General features: G+C 41.8%; 1 protein-coding gene across 3 annotated transcripts; it reads right to left on the bottom strand.

The window, feature by feature from the left end:
• Nucleotides 1-10,659: 10,659 nt before the first annotated feature.
• On the bottom strand, nucleotides 10,660-12,881 carry LOC134484358 (Y-linked testis-specific protein 1-like). Of its 3 annotated transcripts, none has more exons than XM_063280639.1 (3): nucleotides 12,719-12,881; nucleotides 10,820-11,685; nucleotides 10,660-10,740 (listed from the first exon to the last, which is right to left on the bottom strand). In XM_063280639.1, the coding sequence occupies exon 2, from the start codon at nucleotides 11,508-11,510 to the stop codon at nucleotides 10,821-10,823; it is 690 nt and encodes a 229-aa protein (XP_063136709.1). In that variant the 5' UTR covers nucleotides 11,511-11,685; nucleotides 12,719-12,881; the 3' UTR covers nucleotides 10,660-10,740; nucleotide 10,820. The 3 variants fall into 3 exon arrangements, with proteins under 3 accessions (XP_063136709.1, XP_063136710.1, XP_063136711.1); XM_063280640.1 differs by having other exon boundaries at nucleotides 10,820-11,643; nucleotides 12,719-12,875; XM_063280641.1 differs by having other exon boundaries at nucleotides 10,660-11,643; nucleotides 12,719-12,875.
• Nucleotides 12,882-22,591: the final 9,710 nt, after the last annotated feature.

Genomic DNA, 22,591 nt, shown 5'->3' with positions numbered 1-22,591 from the left:
TCTGTGCCTAGAAATATATCCTTTATGTAGGTCTATTCTTCTGGTTTGTGTGTGTGTGTGTGTGTGTGTGTGTGTGTGTGTGTGTACATGATGGTATCACAGAAAAGGCTGTCGAATCGGCCGTTTATTTTTTTTACTGTGTGTGTGCTTTCCTATTAAAAATTGTTCTTATGTTTCCTAAGAGTTTCCATAAAAGCCTCATTTTTAGGGAGAAGATCTTCCAAATGCGTCTTCCTCTGGTTTCAAGAGATGAGAATGAGTCATTAGCATGGAGGGCTGAGTGAGAGCTGCTGGTTGGTTCCCAGTGATGCTGTGGGCCCTAACTTTGTAAGCTTGGCTCTGTGCTCCAGCCAGATCCTCTGTATTCTTTGAGCCCCTCCTTGGGAGGTGAAGTATGGATTGTTTGTACTGTTTGCCCTAGCACTGAGCCTATTTTGAAATTGTTTTCCCTGCCTCCCTCAACACAGTACATTGTGAAGTCCTTCCACATGGAAAACCGCTGGCCACATTGAATAGGGGAGAAGGGAGATTTAAAGTAAAATACAAAGGAAGAAAGCAGGAGTGACAGCCATGTATGCGATAACCCGACAGCAAAGGGGGTGCGGAAACATGCAGGTGGCTGCAGAACTTGCAAAATTTGGTTGGCACTCATTCCTCCACACAGCTCACCTAATTTTGCACCAAATATTCGGGTCCTTTGATGGTTATCTTTCTGTAAGTCCTCAATTGGACTGTGTGTGTCTTCGTGTATATCTCTGCATGTGTGTGTCTGTGTGTATGTCTCTGTGTCTGTCTCCCTTTCTGTGTCTGTCTCTGTCTCCCTCTCTCCCCCTTCCCCTCCCTTTGCCCCTCCCCTTCCCCTTCTCCTTCCCTCCATGCTTTTCTTAGTTTGCTGTCATATAGTGGGAACCTCCGAAGTTTCAAACTCACTTCTTTTGCGGCGTTGTTACCCCTGAGAAACCACATAATCTGGAAGCTTGTGCTAAAACTAGACACTTAAAAGTTACTAGTTATTAGAAATTGTGTTTAAATTTAAACATCATTTCCTCATTTGTGTGGGCTCATGGACACGTGTAGGCAGTGCTTACTGATTGATCATGGCGCCGTACACTTCCGACCTCATACAGACCCTGACAAGGATTACTTCCGGTGCTGTGTGACTTATTTTTTCTCCTTCCAATGAAGGTGCAGACTTGAGCCATTTCTGGTGTCTGCACTTAAATGACCTAGTTCCGGTTTCTCAAAGGCGTCCAACATCTAGGTTGAGACCTTGACATGGGACATCCGCGGCACGGCACAGCGTTCGGTTGGGCTGAGCAGGAGGGATCTCTGGTTTGGATTGTTTTCTCTGCCCAAAGTACATGGGATTAAATCGCAGACCCCATGAGTCTATAGTGCCTTCTGTGAACTGTGTGTTGTTATTATCTTTTCAAATTCTCTTATTTCTTGGCCGAGTCACTGACAGCTGCCTCGCTCTGTGAACTGGCTGCCGTCGTTTTATTACAGCGATTTGATCGATATGTCGCCTTCATTTTTTAGCTCTCCTAGCTCCATATTCTGAGAAAGGCTACCTCTCTCTGTGGCCTCAGTTGTTGGATGCTACCTCTTAGGAGGTCTCATGCCCTTCTTTTGAGGCTCTGCATCCCTGCAGACAAGGAGCTAAAGTCTTTGAAACAAAATTCAGTAACTCCACGGTGGCTTTTTCATGCCTTTTGAGAAATCCAAGGACAAGTCTTTCCACTGGCAGCTATTCACACACATTAAACTCTTAAGTCGAGATATCCAATTTGTGTTTTAATCCTAATATCAACAAACACATGAGTTACAGGTAGATTTATTGAAAGAATGAAGTATGAGTTTGTACACTCCTTTGTCCCTCTCTCTCTGGAACAAAATTTTTCCCCTTTGAAATGTAAAATTTCTAATTTTATTCAGTCCATTAAAAATCCAGATTATTCTTAATTTTATGATGGCAATGACTTTATTTATCTACAGACTGACCTGCTCCACCCCCCTCTTTCCATGACTTAAAGGAAGGCTATTTTTAAAACATTTCTGCCTAATGAAAACCTAGTTTTTCTTTTGTCAAATATTATTTCTTCACTTCTGGATTTATTTTTAATACCAGTAAGGCACCAACTGCTCTCTAGATGTCTATCCCACCCTCATATTACTTTCTTCTTTGGTAAACATGGAGTGAGCCCCCTCTATGCTCATTATCAAATGCTTCTGATTCGAATTGAGGACAAAAGCAACCTACCGTCTGGCTTTTTCTAGTGGTGTTCCTTTCAGTGAAAGAGAAATACAAAGACTGCATGAGAATTAGAATTTTTCAAAAGTCTAATCTCAACGGGGATTCCAATTTCCAAAGTTGACATTCATTAAGGGGAACGGATATGAACTTACCATCACGGTTTCGATATTTATTATTATTTCTTGTTATATTTATTTTCCTTTGTGACTTGAGATTTAAGCTACCCACAGAAAAAAAGAGCTATATTTTATCTTCCCCTCTCTGTAAATTGAGATTTCTAAGGGTGAAGTGGAGAATAAAGTAAAATGAAGAGAGTATGCAGATGCTGTCCACGTGCTTCCTAGTACAAGCAACAGAGAGAGACATGTTCCATGAACACGTGTATCAGATGGACCAATGAAACTGCAGGGGCCCTGACTAGATCTAAAATCCCTGTAAATGGTGTGTGTGTGTGTGTGTGTGTGTGTGTGTGTGTGTGTGTGTGTGTAAACCTAGGTGTATATGTATATGTATATATGTATGTATGTCTTAGGGTTTTACTGCTATGAAAAGAAACCATGACCAACTCAAGTCTTACAAGGAAATTTAGTTGGGGCTGCCTTATAGTTTCATATGTTCAGTCTATTATCATCAAGGCAGGAGCATGGCAGCATCTAGGCAGGCATGGTGCAGGAGAAGCTGAGAGTTCTACATCTTCCTCTGAAGGCTGCTAGAACACTGGCTTTCAGGCTGCTAGGGTTAGGGTCTTAAAGCCCATGCCGGCAGTGTCACACCTACTCCAACAAGGCCACAGCCACTCCAAGAAGGCCAAACCTCCTAGTAGTGCTTTTCCTATTTGGCACTATTTGTCTTTAAACTTGAAACTTATTCATAAAACTGTTCAATGGACAATAGGTAACTTTAATGAAATAAAAACAGAAGGATTAGAAAAATAAACAGGAATATGTGTGCCTTAGTTACTGTTCTATTACTGTGAAGAGACACGGTGACTAAATCAATTTATGACAGGAAACATTTATTTACCGTCTTACATTTTCAGAGGGTGAGTCCATGGACCATCATGGTAGACACCACGGTAGCAGGCTGGCAGGCAGGCAGGCATGGCTGGAGTAGTTCCTGAGAACTCACATCCTTCTCCCCAGATGAGAGAGAGAGAGAGGGAGAGGGAGAGGGAGAAGGAGAAGGAGAGGAAGAGGGAGGGAGGAAGGGAGAGAGAGAGAAGCCTGGTGGGCTATTGAATCTCAAGGCCCCCACCTCCCACTGACACATCTCTTTTAACAAAAACTAAGCTCCCAATCCGTTCTGAACAATCCACAAACTGGAATCCAAACACATTCAAGTATTTGAACCTCTGAGCGTCACACTTATTCAAAATCCTAAAGTATGTTTTTTTTTTCTTTTAAAAGAAACCAAGTAATGAGTGTCCATCCCATTTGGTAGTATATTTTATCGTTACATTTCCTTTCTCAGAGGTTAGGGTTATTTGCATAACAAGTATCCAATCAAGTCATAACTCTTCCATAAGCCAAAGGCATCATACTTCCCCCCCTTTCTACTTGACTATCCACATAGAAGTTACGGAAACATATCCCTTCATCCTGATTTAGTTCAAAGCATGGGAAGCTATTGATGTGCAATTAAATGCTATTCATAATGGGATAAAACAGAAGGCAACATGATTGAGTGTATTGTTCCTGGGAGCTGAAGATTTCCCTTCCATTTAATAAAATGTGATAAATATGATTTTAACACAAGCATAGAAACCCCAACAAAGCCTTTAGTTTATATTTGTTTCAGTATTTCCAGATCATTCTCTGTGATACACAGGAACCCCAGAGGAGGAGAATTGTGTGGAGTCACTGACACACACTCAACAAAGGTTTGGTTTTTCACAATAAGGAGATATATCCTGTCCTCTGAGAGTTGGCCCCAGGACTCCCAATGATTTAAAAGTCCTCAGGTTCCTTGGATAAAATGACACTGCATTTGGATATAACCTATGAAAGCCTCTTGTATACTCTAGTCATATTTATGTGTGTGTTTGTGGGCGTGTGTTCATAGATACATGTAAGTTCAGAGGATGGCGGAGTGTAGAATGTGTTCTGCTCCTTCACTACCTACTTTATTCCCTTGTGACAGGGTCCCTTGCTGAACCTGAGGTGAGGCTCACTGTCAGGAAGCCACCATCATCCTCCTGGTCCCATACCAAGCACTGGTGTTTGCAAGTGTGACCACACACTTGGCTTTATCACTCTGCCGTCTCCCCAGATCCTCCTACATTTTAAATAATCTCTGAATTACTTTTGTACTTAATGAAATGAAATAATGAGGGGCTGTTATTTAGGAGATGTAAAGAAATGGTTTGTATGTGTTCAGTACAGATATGGTATTTTAAAAACCACTTTTATTAGTTCCTTGAGAACTTTGTACATTATATAATGATAGAATTTACTTCTCACTTCTCTTCCCAACTCCTCCCAGTTCCATATACACCTAATTCCTTTTCCCAAATTCAAGCTCTCTTTCTCCCCTCTGTAATAACCCACTAAAGTCATTTATGCTGCCCATAAATTCATGGGCATTGGGCAAGCCACTGGAGCCTGCCCAGCTTATCACCATCTTTATGTTTGTAGAAAACTGACTCTCCCTTTCCTGTCAGCTAGGGCTGAGGCTAGTGGTCCTGTCTTGTATAGAAGACAATGCTTTGTTCTGGTTCTCGATAACATCTGTATCTTATATTTCCACTCCCTCTTCCTTGAGGGTTCCTAAGACTCAACTCCTTCCCTTTTTGCCTCTCACTTTGAGTCTGTGTATATACTTGTGTGTCTATATTAGTGATGTCCCATTTTACATTCAAACCAACACATGGTGGGGGGCGTCTTTAAAATTGATTGCAGACAAAATGCTGCCATGCAGACATGGTGTAGCTCAGTACCAGAAAGAAATAGGAGATTTTGAGAAACCTACCCAGCTGTTTCTAATGTGAAGTGAAGTTTAGACCTCTGACACAACCTTCTGGCCCTACCCTATGGGTTTAAGATACACATTGTCCCAGTATAATGTTCAAAGGTGGGACTATGAAAAGCAATTGGACCCTGTGTGCTGTAATCAATGAGTTCATCTGTTGATGGATGTGTATGATGGTGGCAGGAAACTGGGAGATATGAAATTAAGGAACTTAGTCATTTGCGACATGTCTTGGAGGGTGTTTTTTGTTCTTGGTCTCTTCCTGTGTTGATGCTTCCAGGATGCCAGTGGGATTAGCAGTTGAGCTCTATTGTGACCCTTTCATGATCATGTGACCATGGACTGAAACCTATGAAACCATGAACCAAATAAGTTTGTTAACTATGTGAGTTGCTAGGCAACTTGTAAGAGTGATGAATGGGATTAACATGAAAGTGGCCAAAGTGATGCTGACCATACCAGGTCATGTCTGGATATGATGTAGGAGGACCCATGACTTAATCCTTTAAACTCTTTTTCTGGAGGCTGCACTCTAAGAGAAGAACCAATGTATCCCAAGTGGTTTTATCCAGACGATTCTGCCAATGTATCTGTTGTCTTAGCAAATCAAGAACCTCCTGCTTCCTCCTCTTGTTGTTCTCCTGACTTCACTTCTGTGTTTTTAATAGACTTCGATATCGTATGAAATAGTGGGAAATGAGTATTAAAAAAGGGAAGGAAGCTATAAATTTTGCTATAAAATCATTAAATACACACTTAAAATAAATGGATTTTTAAGTATGTACATTATACTTCAATAAGGCTGCAAAAAGGCTTGGACAACTATGATGCTTGTCGTGTGATTTGCTATTTGTCATAGTTCCTGTGATTTTGATCTTAATAGCAGTGGGTTTTATTACAGATGACTCAGACACCAGGTTAACCATACAAGCAGAACACTCCGTTCCATCACGGAAAAAAAAATCATGTCAAATTCATTGGCTTTCTTGATGAGGGTTTTTCTGGTCACAGCCTAGTTGGCTGTTAGTTGGACAGCTATTGGCTGAGAGCAAAGATGGAGAGAGCACAATGTTTGCGGGGATAACTGAAGGTTGTGCTCATAAAAGGGGATGAGTTTCACGGAGTTCAGTTGCAGAAGCTCCAGTTGCTGATGGAGCTGAGGCCTAGGAGCCTTGCAAGACTGCCATAATATGTTTTGAGATGTCATGGCCAAGTGGGAGATAAGACTAGATGAAGTGGAAAAAATTTAGTTTCTTTGGAAACTCACTTTTGTCACAGGATGTTTTTCTGGAAGCTATGTTAGTAGAGGATATTTTGCTGAAGCAGACACATGAGAAGGCATATGATATTTCGCTGGAGCACACGCTTGAATGGGGACAGGATGTTTATGAAGAACATAAATGAAATCCCACAGACAGGGAGATGACATTTTTACATTGCTACACCAGCAAGGCTTCAATGGTCTTCGATAGTCTTCGTTTCGCAATGATAAATGCACAAAAGAACCTGAGCTATTCGGGCTGATTCTGAATGCTTCTGCTGCTTCATTTGGTTTCTTAGAGACTTGTGGTCTCTGCCAGATCAAAGCACTGCTACTGATTCATTTTTTGCATCTCCTATTGGACAGTACTGCACAATGAAGATTGGAGTTACCCCAAAGAATTACTTCTAAATAGGTCCACAACTCTCAACCTTTTCCTATCAACTTTCTCTCTCTCTTACCTCTGGTTGGTGGGCTAGAAGGGTGTTTGAAGTGTTTTAGAACCCTAAATAAAGTAGGTTTTGAAAAAATCTAAGCGTACAGATATATTCATGGGTTTTGAGAAAGGGTTTTGTCTCCTGCTGAGAGGAGATGATATGTAGGTTGTTACTTTTTGGTTCTGTGGTCTACTGTGAGCCATTAAATGGCTAGTGACTGACAGTCTCCCAAAAAGTGTAGCACACATTAAAATGCTTTTGCTTGGTGTTTTGAGCTGTAGAATGTATTCATTTCTTGTCATATATACTCAAGTATTCATGTTGGTGACATTAGTTACTCTTCAGTTCTGCCATACAGGGAAGTGGGTCTATACACTGAGAGAAGAGAGTGTCTGGTGGTGAGTATGTAACATGGAGTAAGAGAAACATTACGGTGATGGGTCACTCTCTCTCTCTTTTTTTCCCCCAATTTGACAATCTGGAGTCAACTTAGAAGAGAGAACAATTCAAGAACTACCTCCAATAGTTAGTCTTTGGGTAAGTCTATGGAACATTTTCTTGATTAATGATTATTGTGGAAGGGCCCACCATTGTGGGCAAGTTCATCAGTAGTCATGTATAAAAAGAATAGCCTTTTAGGCTGTAAGAAATAGTAATGGAGCAAGACATGGGGAGTGTGGCGGTTTGAATAAGAAAGGCTCCCACAGTCATATATTTGAATATTTAGTTAACAGGGAGTGACAAAATTTTCAAGGATTAGAAGCATTAAGACGTGTGGCCTCATTGGAGGAAGTGGGTGTGTTGACAAGGGTGGTGTTTGATTTTTCCAGAGCCCAGTGCTTTCCCAGAATTTCTCTCTCTCTCTCTCTCTCTCTCTCTCTCTCTCTCTCTCTCTCTCTCTCTCTACAAAGCAGTAGTTCTCTATTTCTCTAGTGTTCTGCTCCCTGCCATTATGATGGACCAGACTTCTGAAATTGTAATTTATCCTCCAATTACATAATTTCATTTATAGCAGTTGCCCTGACCATGGTGTCTCTTCACAGCAACAGAACAATGACTGAGTCAGGGGGCAAGCCAACAAACAGTGTCCTTGTTACCGCTTCAAGCTCCTGTTCTGGTTTCCCTCAGTGATGGTCTCTAACCTGTAAGGCAAATAACCCTTTCCTACGCAAGGTAGTTTTGATCATGACATTCATCACCGAGAGAAGGAAGCAAACTAGAACTTCACAGATCAGTACATGAGCAACCCTTACCTTTAAATTAAAACAAAGTGTCTATACCTTTCTATTTGTGGTTATGAGGTAAGAGTCTGTGGCTCTACGAGATACAATGTTTCTATAAGACATTGTCTTACTTAGGGTTCCTATTGTTGTAAGGAAACATTGTGACCAAAAGAGCAATTTAGGGAGAGAAGGTTTATTCAGCTTACACTTCTACATTGTTGCTCATCACCAAAGGAAGTTGGGACAGGAACTCAAACAGGCAGGATTCTGGAGGCAGGAACTGAGGCAGAGGCTATGGAGTGGCACTTCTTACTGTCTTGCTCATCATGTCTTGCTTAGCTTGCTTTCTTATTGAACCCGGACCACCAGCCTAGGAATGGTGCCGCTCACAGTGGGCTGGGCCCTCCCCCACAAATCACTAAGAAAATGCCCTACATTTGGATCTTATACAGGCATGTTCTCAAATGAGGCACCCTCTTCTCTGATGACTCTAGCTTGTTTCAAGTTGGCATAAAATCAGGGTGGTGTTTAGAATGTGATTTTCCCATGGTAAGTGTGGCACAAGTAGGAGGTGTGGCCTTGTGGGAGTAGGTGTGGTGTTGTTGGAGGAAGCATATCACTGTGGGGGTGATATGCTTCTCCAACAACATGTCTGCCTAGACGCTTCCATGATTCCTGCCTTGATGAAAATAGGCTGAACTTCTGAACCTGAAAGCCTGCCCTAATTAAATGTTGTCCCTTGGGGTTTGGGATTTACCTCAGTTGTAGAGCGCTTGCCAAGGAAGCCCAAGGCCCTGGGTATGATCCCCAACTCTGAAAAAAATAGAACCCCCCCAGAAAATTTTATCCCTTATAAGTTGCATTGGTCATGGTGTCTTTTCGCAGAAATGAAACTGGTAGACAACCAGCCAGTATAAAAATTCCAAACAGCAGAATTAATCAACGATAGAAAATATTTTCAAGTCCTACAATGAGAAACTTATTCTTGAGAGAAGAAACAGCAATGAATGAGTAGAAGGTAAGGTTGCCTACAAAGAAACACTTGGAGTGTAGATGTGGCTCAGAGAGTCCCCATGGAGTGCACAGGGGCTTCTCAGGAGGAGAGAGCTACATGGTCAGGAACCGCAAAGCATTTTAACGTCATGGCAAATGGCATAGGAGAGATCAGCACCTCTGCATTGGATGCACCATCAAGAGTTTTCTGAGGATAAGCTTTCATGTGAGTAAAAGATGGGAACTTCCTGGGGCTAGATAAGGTAAAAGGGCCCAGAGGTCTGTAGGAAGCCATCCAGTCGAAGGAGAGTCAGGCAAGATAATCCAGTGCAGGAGCCCTTTGTGGTCATCTAGGGGCATTCAGAAGAGACCTCAAAAATATTACAGGATCCAACAGAGTCTAACAGTGCTCAGGGAAGCTAAACAAAGGATCCACGTAATACCTGACATAAGCTCATGGCATCCTCATGTTCTTTTTTAAATTTCTTTTTACTGATCATACAAAATAATGGGCTTTATGGCACTTTCAGGAATCGATAGATATAAACTTAATTTGGCATTCACTATTCTTGAGTTATCCTCGTCAAAATGTCCTCTGGGAAGGCCACCACCTCACATCCACCCTCTGTAGTGATAGCTTGGCTGTTCTTTAAGGAAGCAAAGAGACCAATATGGATGTGGCCCAAGTTCAACTCATTCGAGACCCTTTCTGTTCTTCCTGGGTCTCCTGCTTCACTTTTTGAGAACTCCATCTTGGAATTCCTTCGTCCCTCAGTATCCTCAACTCCCACATGTGTTCTTTAGTCCTTCTTCCACATCACCATCAATTTATTCTTTCTTACCCTCATCCTGGTCTCTTCTCTGCATGTGAAGGTTGGATTTATTTAAAAAGATGACTTTAGGGGCCTTCAGAGATAACCAATGGATTAAGAGCTCATCTGCTTTGAAAGAGGACTGGGATTTGTTCTTTGAGCTCATGTCCGATGGCTCCCAACCACCTTTAATATCAGCTCCAGGGGACCTGACTATTCTTGTCACTGTGGTCTCCTGTATTCATTCCTTGCCCTGCCCAGATAAATAAAAATAATACATCTACATATGAGAAACAGGTTTCATTAGGTTTTGTTAGTCAAACAATCCCTGATCTTCTCTGATTCTGAGTCTGCTTGGATCAGTTTATTGGGTTTCCCCTTGAGTTCCAAGACCACCTCTCTGTTACCTCCCACTCTTTCCCCAACTATCTGTTTCTCCCTCAAACTTCCCCTCAGAGAGTCTATCTATTTCTGGCCCCTCTCCACTGCTTCCTAAACATCCATCTTTTTTTTTTTCCTTGTGCCATCCCTGCTCCTCTAAGCCTTATCTCCAGTTTTTTCCTCTCCCTAAAGACCAGACCAGCTCAGTCCTGTTTGTTTTAGTGTATGTGACATTAGACTTACTCTTCACAGCCTTGAACTTTCCGGCTTCCTCTCAATGTTCCATCCACCACAGCCAGTCTCCTCCACAAAAGTGTGCATACACAACACGTCACATCACACATTTTAATTTTTAGAGCAAAAACAAATTCCAATGGAAAAGATACTGGGGTTGTCAAAGGCCATTGGGTATCTGAAACACAGAAAAACAAACATTTTCACCCCAATCCTATAAATTCCCCATATATGTCCCCTCACTTTGTGAATTTCACCTTAACGGATCTTTTCCATCAGATTATAGACATAGATGTGGACGTCGCCATCAAACTTGATGAAGTACACGGAAGGCTTGGCTAGAACTTGGTAAATGACTTTGCCGATCTTTTTGGACCCGTCACTTCTGGTGAATTGCACACATTGACCTGTTAAGATGTCGCTGCCAACTTCTGACTTCACCTCTGCTGGCGAAATCTCTGGAATGATACGGAGATTACCTTCTGTGTAATCATCCAGGAGTTGATAGATATATAGGACTGGATCTTTCTCATAGGTGATGTAAAACCAGTCCTTCATGATTGGCACCTGGGCTAGGACCACCCCCCTCCAGTTGTCCTTAGAGCCATGTTTGCCCTCAAATTTATGCTCCACAGCACAGCCAACCATGGCACTTGCGAGATGGGCGTCTTTCACTTGAGGAAACACAACTTTGTGAGTCAAGACCTTAAGCTTTAAAATCCTCTCATCACTGTGAAGTGCCAGTCCATAGACACAATCAACTCCATCATACTTGACCAGATAGAGAGAGGGATTTGTTGGCAGTTGATCTAGAACTATGGCCTTCCATTGGGTGACGGGCTCATCACCTTCCTTCCATCCGTGTGAAATTCTGCACCCCACAATGTTCCCCAGGGACTGGGGAGAAGGCCACTTCCTCTTCCGCTTCTGGAAGGATGGTGTGCTCATCCTCCTCACAGACACCCTCTTCTTCTTGGCTGTAGACCTAGTGTGGTAGGCCACGGTACTCCTGGTCCACTGTCTTGTGGCTATTGTTCTGCGTTCTCACTTTCCCATGGCCTGGGTTTGAAGAGCTCACCTGCTTAAACCAGAGACAAAGCTGGTACCTCTGTCATATGAGTACCTGCAATAACAATGGGGGTGGGGTTGGGGAGGGTGCTGGACCAAGGTTCTTGTCTATGAGAACTTTGGAGCAGGTGAGGAAGGCGATGGTAAACAGGTTTGAGCCTCTGAATCTAATGCTGTCATAATCAGAAGTTCAAAGAAGTGCTGGGCAATGGTGGAGCACACCTTTAATTCCAGCACTCGAGAAGCAGAGGGAAGCAGACCTCTGTGAGATCAAGGGCAGGCTGGTCTACAGAATTAGTTCCAGCATAGACAAAACTACCCACAGAAAAACCCAATCTCATAAATCAAAATCTAAAGTTCAAAGGAAAATGAAAAAATGGTTCTCTACAGCTCAGAATAACATATTTAGACACATTTCTTCAGCCCGAGGCACTTTGCCTATGCTGAGGAACATCTTGAATGGCTAGGTCAGTGTGGGATTAAGTATCCCTGTCCCCACTTTAAGCAAGCAGAACAGAGAAAGGATAGCAAAGGAGCCAGAAGGGTGGCCACACCCCTTCTCCACCCTCTAACTATGAGCTATTTGGCAACATCCACAAGTATCTGCCCAGAGACAAAGCACAGCAGTCCACTGGCTTACTCTACTGGGCATCCTGACCCAGACCCAGGTTTATTCCCCGAAGCTGTTGCATTTACGACCGCAACAAGAGTCTTTTGTGTAGGCAACAATAGCCTTTTAGAAATAATATCTACTGGGGTTGGGATTTAACTCAGTGGTAGAGCAGTTGCGTAGCAAGCACAGGGCCCTGGGTTCCTCAGCTCCATAAAAAAAAAAAAAAAAAAAAAAAAAAAAGAAATATTTTCTCCAAAAATACACAGGCACAGAGAGGAGCTTTGGCATTTTAGTAGAATTTTGAATTAGATATTGTTAGCAAAGAATAATAAACTCCGGAGACTGACTAGCCTAGACCATCTGCCTAGCTCTCAAACGTGGAAGACATTGGAACGTAAGGTTAATTGCTGTACGAGGGAAAACTTTTAGCTTTCTGTGCTACAAGGGTCCCAGTTATCTTCATAAACGTATTTACCAAAAGAAAATGTCCTAGTCGTCCAGATTCTGTCTTCTGAAACCGGTCAGGCACCAATAGGTTGTTGAACAGTTGTGGGGTTCAGGAGCTGAACTAGCTTTCACACCCCGCACCGAAGATAGTGAACCCACCTTCAAAGTAGTCTAGCGCCTCCAAGTGGAAGAGATGCGCAACCTCCGCCCTTGTGCTCTGTGACTTCATCCAGGCTCTGCTTACGTCATAGAACCCCTCTCAGGCCAGTTCCTTCCCTAGTTACGCTTAGAAACTTCCAGCATCTAGGTTTTAGCTTCTCATGTAGCCTCCTGGTGAACCAAAATAAAGTCCCCACCCAAATATTCTGATGACTCGAGTCACAGTCTGCCCAAGTAGCTCTTTTCATGCTTTTTATTTTTCTGAAAAACTCTTTGGTTTCTGAGTCAACAACATCCTTGGTGGTTATTTTCCCAGCTCCTATGTTTTCTTTGGTTAACTTTAAGTTATTCTCCGTATCAGAAATATTGCTAGGCTCTCTTTCCGAGGCAGCACACAGGATAGAACAACAAAATTAGCTCTATCAAAACCCACAATTAGAGGAGGGCCATTTTTATTGAAACAAAGCTGGAATTGGACAAGATTAAATACCTTGTATTGAAGACAATGGCAATCATGAATTATGGATTATTTGCAAAGAGCGTGGAAAAATTAGCTCCTGGACCTGCTTCCAAAGTCGGAATAAACTTATCACAAACCCAATATCAACCAGTCATATTTTAAATGTCTTTAAAATTTATCAGCACTTCTAATTACAAGGAATTTATTAGATCAAATGCAGTAAAACAGGATGAAATAGATGAGGTAATTTTGTTTTTGAAATATGGGTAGACAGAATACTGGATCCAGGTAAGTATGGAATTTACCTGTAAATTACAGGCCACTTTAATTGTTTGTGTCACATAGTTCTTCAGATCTTCAAAAGGATTCTTTTCAGAACCCTCCCCTGTCCCCACTACACTCTGACCATCCCTTCCCTCTTCCCAATAATTCCCTTCCACTTTAACATTATAATTTTTTTAAATGTACTTAGAGCTTAACAACTTATGGCAGCTTTTTAAAATCTGTCCAATTTTCTAAGTGCACCGTCTTCTTTTTCTCTTTCTATCGTAGTTTTAAGCACATTTTCTTTCACACTTTGAGTTTTACTCTCTCTCTGCTCTTATGACTACTCTGCCATTATGTGACTGTTGGTCGACTATGTGGCTGACCTCAATCTGGGGTTAACTCAAATGACATGAATTTCCCCCCTCTCTCCCCTTAATCTTCCTTCTCTAGGCACCTGCAGAGATTTAAAGCATTGGGGATTTTTTTAACCCTGGAAAGCACACACACACACACACACACACACACACACACACACACATACACACACACATACACAAACATACGCACATACACACAGAAACACTCATAGAAACACAAACACACACACATACATACACACACAAACACACACATGCACACACAAACACACACACAAACATACACATATACACACTCAAACACACAAATACAGAGAGAGACAGAGACAGAGACAGAGAGAGACACGGTGAGAGACAGAGAGCCCATGAGAAAACATGTGATATCATCATTTTAAGAACATTAAACAGACAGAACGTTCAAAAAAGTGAAGAACAAGTAGGCAACAAGAAGAATAATCTCATCATAGCCATCAACTTGAGGAGGAAAATTTTCACACTCTAGGCTTCTAAGTACCAGTCTGTTACTGAGCGAAGTAGGGGCAGGAACTCAGGCAGGACTCTAGAGGCAGGAAAGGAAGCAAAGACAACTTAGAAATGCTGAGTACTGGATTGCTATCCATGACCTACTCAGCTTTCTCTCCTTCTCATACAACCCAGGGCCACCTTCATAGGGGATGACACTATGCCTAGTGGGCTAGACCCTTCTACATCAACCATCAAAAAAATTCCTTACAAATGTGGCCAAAGGACGTTCTGATGGAGGCAATTCTTCAGCTGAGGCTCCTTTTTCCCAGGTTGAGTCAAACTGACAATAAAAACTAACCAGGACCCCTGCACATCCATTCTGATTGCCACACTGTGTGCAATAGACAAGCCATTGGAATAACCTTAGCTGTTGATCACTGGATGAATGGCTTAAAAAAGTTGATATACATTGATGTGATTTTCATCTATGTGTAAGAGCAAAGGGTTTTGTTCTCAGAAAAATGGATGGAACTGTAAAATACAGTATGTTAAGTGAAACAAGCCAGACTCAAACAGATGATTGCAAAATTTAGATTTTAATAAGGGATATTATGTGAAATTGGGCATTTAGGAAAAGGAAGGGGAGCAGCAGGGTGTGTGTGTGTGTGTGTGTGTGTGTGTGTGTGTGTGTGTGTGCAGGTGGAAATGGTGGTGAGTTGTGAGAAAGAAGATGGCTAATGTACAGTATAAACCTGTACTAGGATTCACAAGCAAGCCCAGTGACTTGTACATTTAAAGAATATCGATATAAGAGAGCTGAGTCTAAAACAATGTTTTGATTAAATTGGGGGTTTATACTTTAGAGATACCATAAAGTTTATTCATATTTTCCTTCCCACTGGGCCCTTGCTGTTGCGAGCTTGATACTTGTGACAGGATATGGCAATGAGCTTTGGTTTCTGTACCTCATTAATAACCCGGAATTCATGTCATTCAGTGAGGCTACCGTGGGGAAGGAGGTAGTTAGAGATCTTAAGGGTACACCACGTGGGAAGAATAATACCCACCCCCACTATAGATTTCCAAATATTCACCATCATCTCTGGTTTGAATGTGATCGCCCAACAGTTATTTTCTGAAGATTAATCCCCAGTGGGAATGTAGTTGTGAAGAATTGATTAGGTCAAGAGGGATGCAACCTACAAATAAAGATCCATTAATGATGCTATTGTGGAAAAAGGTTAAATTATGAAAAAGGAGTTTGGCTCCCTCTCTTTTATTCCTAGCCCCCTGGATCCCTTCTGTGGTGACAACATCCCACAAGAACTCTTTCCTCTGCCGATGGTCTCTTCATCTTGTATTTACAGGTTTCTGAATCATAATAATACAGAATCTGTATCATTATACACTAGCCAATCGGTGCCATTCTGTTTGTCCATAGAAGCATGAACGTGCCTCAGAATTGTGAGCAGCTGGGTCATATGGGAAAGCATAGCTGGCAGAGAGGACTAGGTTGTTAGTGCTGACTGAAGACAAGATGGGTTCAGGTTTAGCATGTGTGCTCTTTGTTAAAGAAACAGCACAGAGGAAGAGTGTAGATTGGAAAGTTGCAGCTTAGAATGGACTCAGACATCTACTGTTGGCCTTTTGTGGACAAGGAGCCATTAGGGAAAGGGAAAGATCACGAGGGATAGCTTCAGCCACTGCTTTTGTCTAGCAGAACCCTTTTTAGAATCCTCATCTTCGAGGATGTGAAAGAAAACTGCCTGGAGTCACTTGATACATCAGTAACCATCAAGAGTGTGTCCACTATTATAGAGGGACCCAGGAAAAAGCCTGATCTTGGAAGATCCTTTGCCTTCAAGAGATGGAGACTCCTCCCCACCAACACTGGGAAACCCATCTACGTCGGTAAGGGCATCCCACTAAGTCCAGATCAGTGGTCCTTAATCCTTGGATTGAGACCGCTTTGGGAGCACAAATTGCCCTTGCACAGGAGTCACATATCATATATGCTGTATTCCAGACATTTACATTACAACTCATAACTATAGCAAAATTAAAGTTATGAAGTAGCAATGAAATAATGTTACAGTTGGTGGAGCTGTATTAAAAGGTTGTGTTAGGAAGGTTGGAAACCACTCTTCCTGACCCCTCTAAAATATGTCTGTTGGTATGAACTGGAGTTATAATCCCTTTTATTCAATCAGGCAAACCCAGAAAAACCAATACACCACCAAAAGTTTATGAAGGATACACAGCCACTGTACCCACAGTGTCAGGACTACTGACATCTAGACAAGTGGTGTCAAAATGGAAATCACGTCACACCATGACAATCCCCCTAAATGAAAAGCAGAGGAGAAAAACCAGTTCCCTGGTGGTGACACCAAGAGAAAACCATTGTCAGAATTGTCAACAAGGATTTTAAAGCCAGGATTCAAGCGTCGTCAATGAGAAACCTACAAAACAGGCAGAAGGGGTTGGTGAGATGGCCTACTGCATAGGAACACTGGTTGCTCTTACAGAGGATCAGGGTTCAGAGGATCTGATAGACTCTTTGGTCAAAACACACACACAGACACACACACACACATACACACACACACACATACACACACACACACACCATAGAGAAAAAATTAAAAAAACAAATTAAAAAGAGAAGGAGCCAGGTATGTCCCTTTAATCCCAGTACACAGAAGTAAGGTGATTTCTGAGAGTTCAATGCCTACCAGGTTAATAAAGTGAGTTTAAGGCCAGCCCTACCTACATAATGAAACTCAGTGTCAAAATAAAACACAAAAGAGTGTTTTATTTATTTCTGATAATGTATGCAACAGAGAAACTATTTCTACAGAGAAAGACCTTATTGTTGAGAGAATCAGTGGGCATGAAGGATACCCCAATTCTTTGTGTCACTACTCCATCAAAGCCTTACCAGGAAGCAAGAATGGGTCCAGCTAAAAATGAAGCAGGGCAATTATGAGTAAAGCTGTGGACACACATCAGCCCATCAGCAACAGAGGCAGGCAGAAACCAGCTAGGATGAGATGGCTTCACCAGGCAATGTCTCTGAACTAACAGTCCCTAGTAGCACCCGGTTGTTCTTTTCCTTCAAGTACCCCTGGACTTTTCAGACACTCAGAAACCATAGAACAAAGTGTGGAAAATGCCTAAGAAAAGATGTGTTTTGGGACATATATGTTTATACAGGTTTCATGTAGCCCAGGCTGGCCTCAAACACACTATGCACCCAAGGATGATTTTGAAGTCTTGATTCTCCTCCTGGTAATGGGACTATGGGCATGTACCACCACACCACTGTAGGTGGAGACCAGAGCTGTGTGAGAGCCAAGTGAGCACTCTGTCCACTGAGCTGCATCTCCAGCCCCTAGGGATGTGTTCTGCTAATACAACAAAACTAAAATAGAAGTCTTCAATGAGAGACAACAGGAGTCTCCCAGTCTAGAAACATTAAATTACACATTCACAAGTAATACATATGTCAAGAAATAATTAAATTATGTAACAGTAAGAAAAAAAGAAGAAGATAGGAAACATACTATCAAAATATGTAAGACATAACTATGACGGTGCTAAGAGGAAACTTTATTTAAAACAATAATTCTTAGATTAGAAACAAAGACCAGCAACCTAAATTTTTATCTACACTAGAAAATAAGAAAATAATTAATTCAGTGAAAAAAATAATTGTTAAAATGAACCCCAAAACACTAAAAATAAGAAATTAACAAAAAAAGACAATGAAACACAATTTGTTTTCTTTTTTAAAGCATTGAATGGTATTTCATCGTCTCAATTAGACCTAGATAGAAAGTATAAGGTCCATTCTCTTTGGCAATTTTAAAAACAAAAAGTAATTGCCGTGTTTTAGAGTTTATGCAGAACACTGAACCTGGTACGACAGACAAAAATTAAAAAAATATTCATCGTATAATCCCTTTTTAATGACAGTGTTTATTCTCTACTTGTCTCTCCTATAATCTGTTTAATATCAGACAAGATTTCCAGGGTTGCCATATGGAGATAATGCAGTGTTGAAATGGAAGCACAGCATTGTATTCCCAAAACAGAATGTGGTTTAGAACATCATTGTTTTATCATGAGGAAACTAGCACAAGATTCAAGCCCAGTCTCCCGAGGCGTTGTCTCATCTTAGAGCCATTTCTTCAGACAGCACTTCCCATGTGTCATATTTTTCTTCAACAATCGAAACGGACTTGTTTGCTGCACTGTTTGGTTTGCCATGCTGCTTGGGAAATCCTGGACCATAAGACATGAGGAAAGTTCTCCTCCACAACCCCAAACTACAGCATTGGTATCGGTGTACCAGAAATAGAAGAGACAGAAACGAAAAAAGAAAAAAAAAACTGTTGTTGTTTGGAGAAGAGTCATGTAAGTAGGCCAAGCAGACCTTGGACTTTCTATGTAACCCAGGTTGTCCTTGGACTTACTATGTAGCCCAGGCTACACATGGACTTATTCTGTAGCCCAAGCTGGCCTGGGATTTACGATGTAGCCCAGGCTTCCATTGGACTTACTATGTAGCCCAGGCTGGATTTGAACTTGTGATCTTTGCAAGTATTGAGAATATAGGTATGCACTACCACACTCAGCTTTGTATCTGTTATTATAATTGACACAGCTGTGGCCCCTCATTTGCCAGCCTCCTTCAACATCAACAACAGCATCCACAATCACCTACTAGAATAATCCCATCCTTTAACTCATCTGTTAAGGTAAGACTTTACAGAACAAAGAGTCAGCAGGGTCCTCCTCCTTATTAGGACACATTTGTTTGTGGGATTTGAGTGATTATTTGAGTGAGCCAGTCATACCTTTACCTGGTTCTGATATTATGACCAAGACAAAAAAAAAATAAGAAAACAAAAGTAAAGGAGATGGGCCCAACACCGGGACTTGAACCTTAGCAGTTGAGGAGATGGCTCACAGGTCTCAGGTAAATGATGAGTAGGCTTTGTTGCTCACAAAGAATCCCAGTCCAGGGAGGAAGAGATAGGGCAGATACCCAGGGCAAGATAGCTGTCAAGTGTAGTCATATTGGTGAACTCTGGTTTTGACTGAGAAATGCTGCTTCAATGAATAAGGTAGAAGAGAAATGGATTAGTCCATACTTTATACACTGCACTTGCATGCATGTACACACACACACACACACACACAGACTCACACACACACACACACACACACACACACAAACACACACGAACAAAACAAAAAACTTTGGTCTTAAGGCATTGTCTCCACTGTAGTCTCACATAGTAGGAGGTGGCGATCTAAATAAGTGTTCCTTTCCATCCCCACAAAGACGAACATAATTATGAACCCTCAGTAACGGATGTATACAACCTGCTGAGGACAACCAGATGATTAGTTTAGTCTCCTTGCTCTCTAACATATTCTGGTGTACTGTTTCAGGAATCCTGAGGTGGGGCTTGGCTGACTGGAGCCTTACTCCCAGTATTGCATCCAAGACAACTTTCAGCTGCCATGTACTGATCCTTGGAATTCCCTGCCAAGGTACCCTGACTTGCATTGCTCACAAGGCCATGCCATGAAGCCAGAGAAGGTGTGGATGTCTTACTCTGCCATTTATTACTTTAGAGTAATGGGAAATTAGCTCGAAGTTTAAACCTCACTTCCCTCATATATAAATGAGCAGGCGAACAATTCCACTTCATCAGATCTACATTAGGAATGAGTTAAAAAAACACATCAAAACGATTAGTGCCGGGGTTGGGGATTTAGCTCAGTGGTAGAGCGTTTGCCTAGGAAGCGCAAGGCCCTGGGTTCGGTCCCCAGCTCCGAAAAAAAGAACCAAAAAAAAATGATTAGTGCCAATGTGTTTTATGAATGGTAAGCAGTATTTATATGATTTGTAACATTGGAAATTATGGTAACTGGAACGTAACGGTTTTCATTATCTTTGCACAGATGATGCGAGGAAAGCATCTAGAATACAGAAATGCTTCCTTTTTTGCATTATTTCCAAGAAGCATTTCTTTCTGCTCCAATTATTTTTTTAAAACTTACTTTCCACTCCATCTCCCCTTAGGTGATTAGGTTAGAACCGGGTTTGGTGAGAGGGGTTATAAAACGTTGTGTTACAGAATATATTTACAAAATAAACCGTTGAGTTCAAATGGAGGCACCCTCCATGAAAAAGCCAAGCTCCCCCTGAAGATATTTATTTCTTTTCTTTTTTTATTTTCATTGATTTCTAGTCTAGTCATTGATGGCTATTCTAGGAAGAATGAACCTCGGTTGAGGAGATTCATCCGTCAGATTGGCCATGACTACGTCTAGGTGGAATTTCCTTGACTGTTAACTGATGTTGGAGTGCCTGGTCTACTGTTGGCAGCACTGCCCTATGCAGGTGGGTCTGGACTCTGTAAAAGTAGTTGAATGTGAGCTTAGAAGAAAGCCACTGAGCAGTCTCTGTAGCTGTAGCTCCTGTTTCACAATCCTGTCTTTGTTTTCCTTGATGATGGGCTGGAACAGTTAAAATGAAATAAAGATTTCTCTTCCCAAGTTGGCTCTGGTGAGTGTATCATCAGAGCAACAGAAAACCAAAATTAAGCAAAAATCACAGTGCCAGATGTGGGATGTCTTCCTGAAAGTTGCTGACCAGCGAGATCACAAAAGCCCTAACAACTTTACAGGCTGTTGCCATTGTTCTTTGTTGGCCTCCAGAACTTGATAGTAAGACACTATTTCTGAAGGTACTGAATCCTTTTGTTCACAGGTCACAGAAGGGTAAATGTGAAGTTGAGGTGGAATCATCCTCTATAATGGATAGCCTTCATGGTTCAAGAAAGTGCTATGTATGCTTCTAGGGGAGAAAATCATCTACGACCTTAATCGGGGGTGAACCATTCAAGGTAAAATGTCAGGCAAGATGTGCCCATAATGTGTTAGTGGCATCACAGTCATGGGAGTAACCAGTGGCTTTCCAATTTGATACAAGGCATATTCAACACGAGGTTCTGTAAAGTCGTCAAGAACCTATATTTAGGGTGATATAGGCCCTATGTAAGAACCTAATGCTAAATACATTGTCGAACTTCCTACCAAATATCCATATTTGTATCTACAGATCAGCGTTGCACTCAGCTCTCATCAGAGAAGAAGCCTCTGACTACCATGGGCAGAGTCGTACAACTGGACAAAGTGTTGGGAATCAGTGGTATTGAACTAATCATGTGGAAATAGGTCAGCTAAATCTTCTCCTCAACAGCTCAGAGAACATCATGAGAGAGTGGGTGAAAGGAATATATGAACCAGAAGATGATGAAGTGAACAGCAAAAGGATTTTTTTAGATTGTACCTAGTCATTGAACTCTTAAACTTATTGTGGCTATGGTCATGGGCACAAGAATAGGCCACTCAACACTTCATTACAGATGGGAGAGGACATAAAGACCATCCCCTCCTTTGGCAATCAACATTTATTGGACAGCTATACCTGCTTTTCTTCCCTAAGTTTCTTGTGGCTTCTGTATATGGATCTTTTATACAGATACATAAAAGCAAGGGAAACACCTGTATATGGAATTTAAAACAAGGAAAGAAAGAAAGAAAGAGAGAAAGAAAGAAAGAAAGAGAGAAAGAAAGAAAGCTGAACACACTCCAGGTCTGCAATGTGACCATCACACTCGAGTTGCTCTGCTTTCCCCATCATGATGGATAGTACCAACTAAAACAATGGGTCAAAATAAACACTTCCTGTCTCTTTTTTATTGGAATTTTATGTATTTAAATTTCAAATGTTATCCCCTTTCCTGGATCCCCTCTCTCCCCTTCTCTCTCCCCCTGCTTCAGTGATGATGCTTTTCTTCCCACCCACTCCCATCTCAACACGCTGGCATTCCACCACATTTGGGAAATGAGCCTTCAGAGGAACAAGGGCTTCTCCTCCTATTGATGACAGACAATGCCATCCTCTGCTATATATGTGGCTGGAGCCATAGGACCCTCCATGTGTACCCTTCGGTTGGTGGATTAGTCACTGGGTGCTCTGGGAGGTGGGGGTCTGGTTGGTTGATATTGTTGCTCTTCCTATGGGGTTGCAACCCCCTTCAGCTCCTCCAGTCCATTCTTTAACTCCTCCTCCATTGGGGTCCTGTTC

Source organism: Rattus norvegicus, chromosome Y, assembly GCF_036323735.1.
Source record: "Rattus norvegicus strain BN/NHsdMcwi chromosome Y, GRCr8, whole genome shotgun sequence".
NCBI lineage: Eukaryota > Metazoa > Chordata > Mammalia > Rodentia > Muridae > Rattus > Rattus norvegicus.
This window is presented reverse-complemented; position numbering and strand designations above follow the sequence as displayed.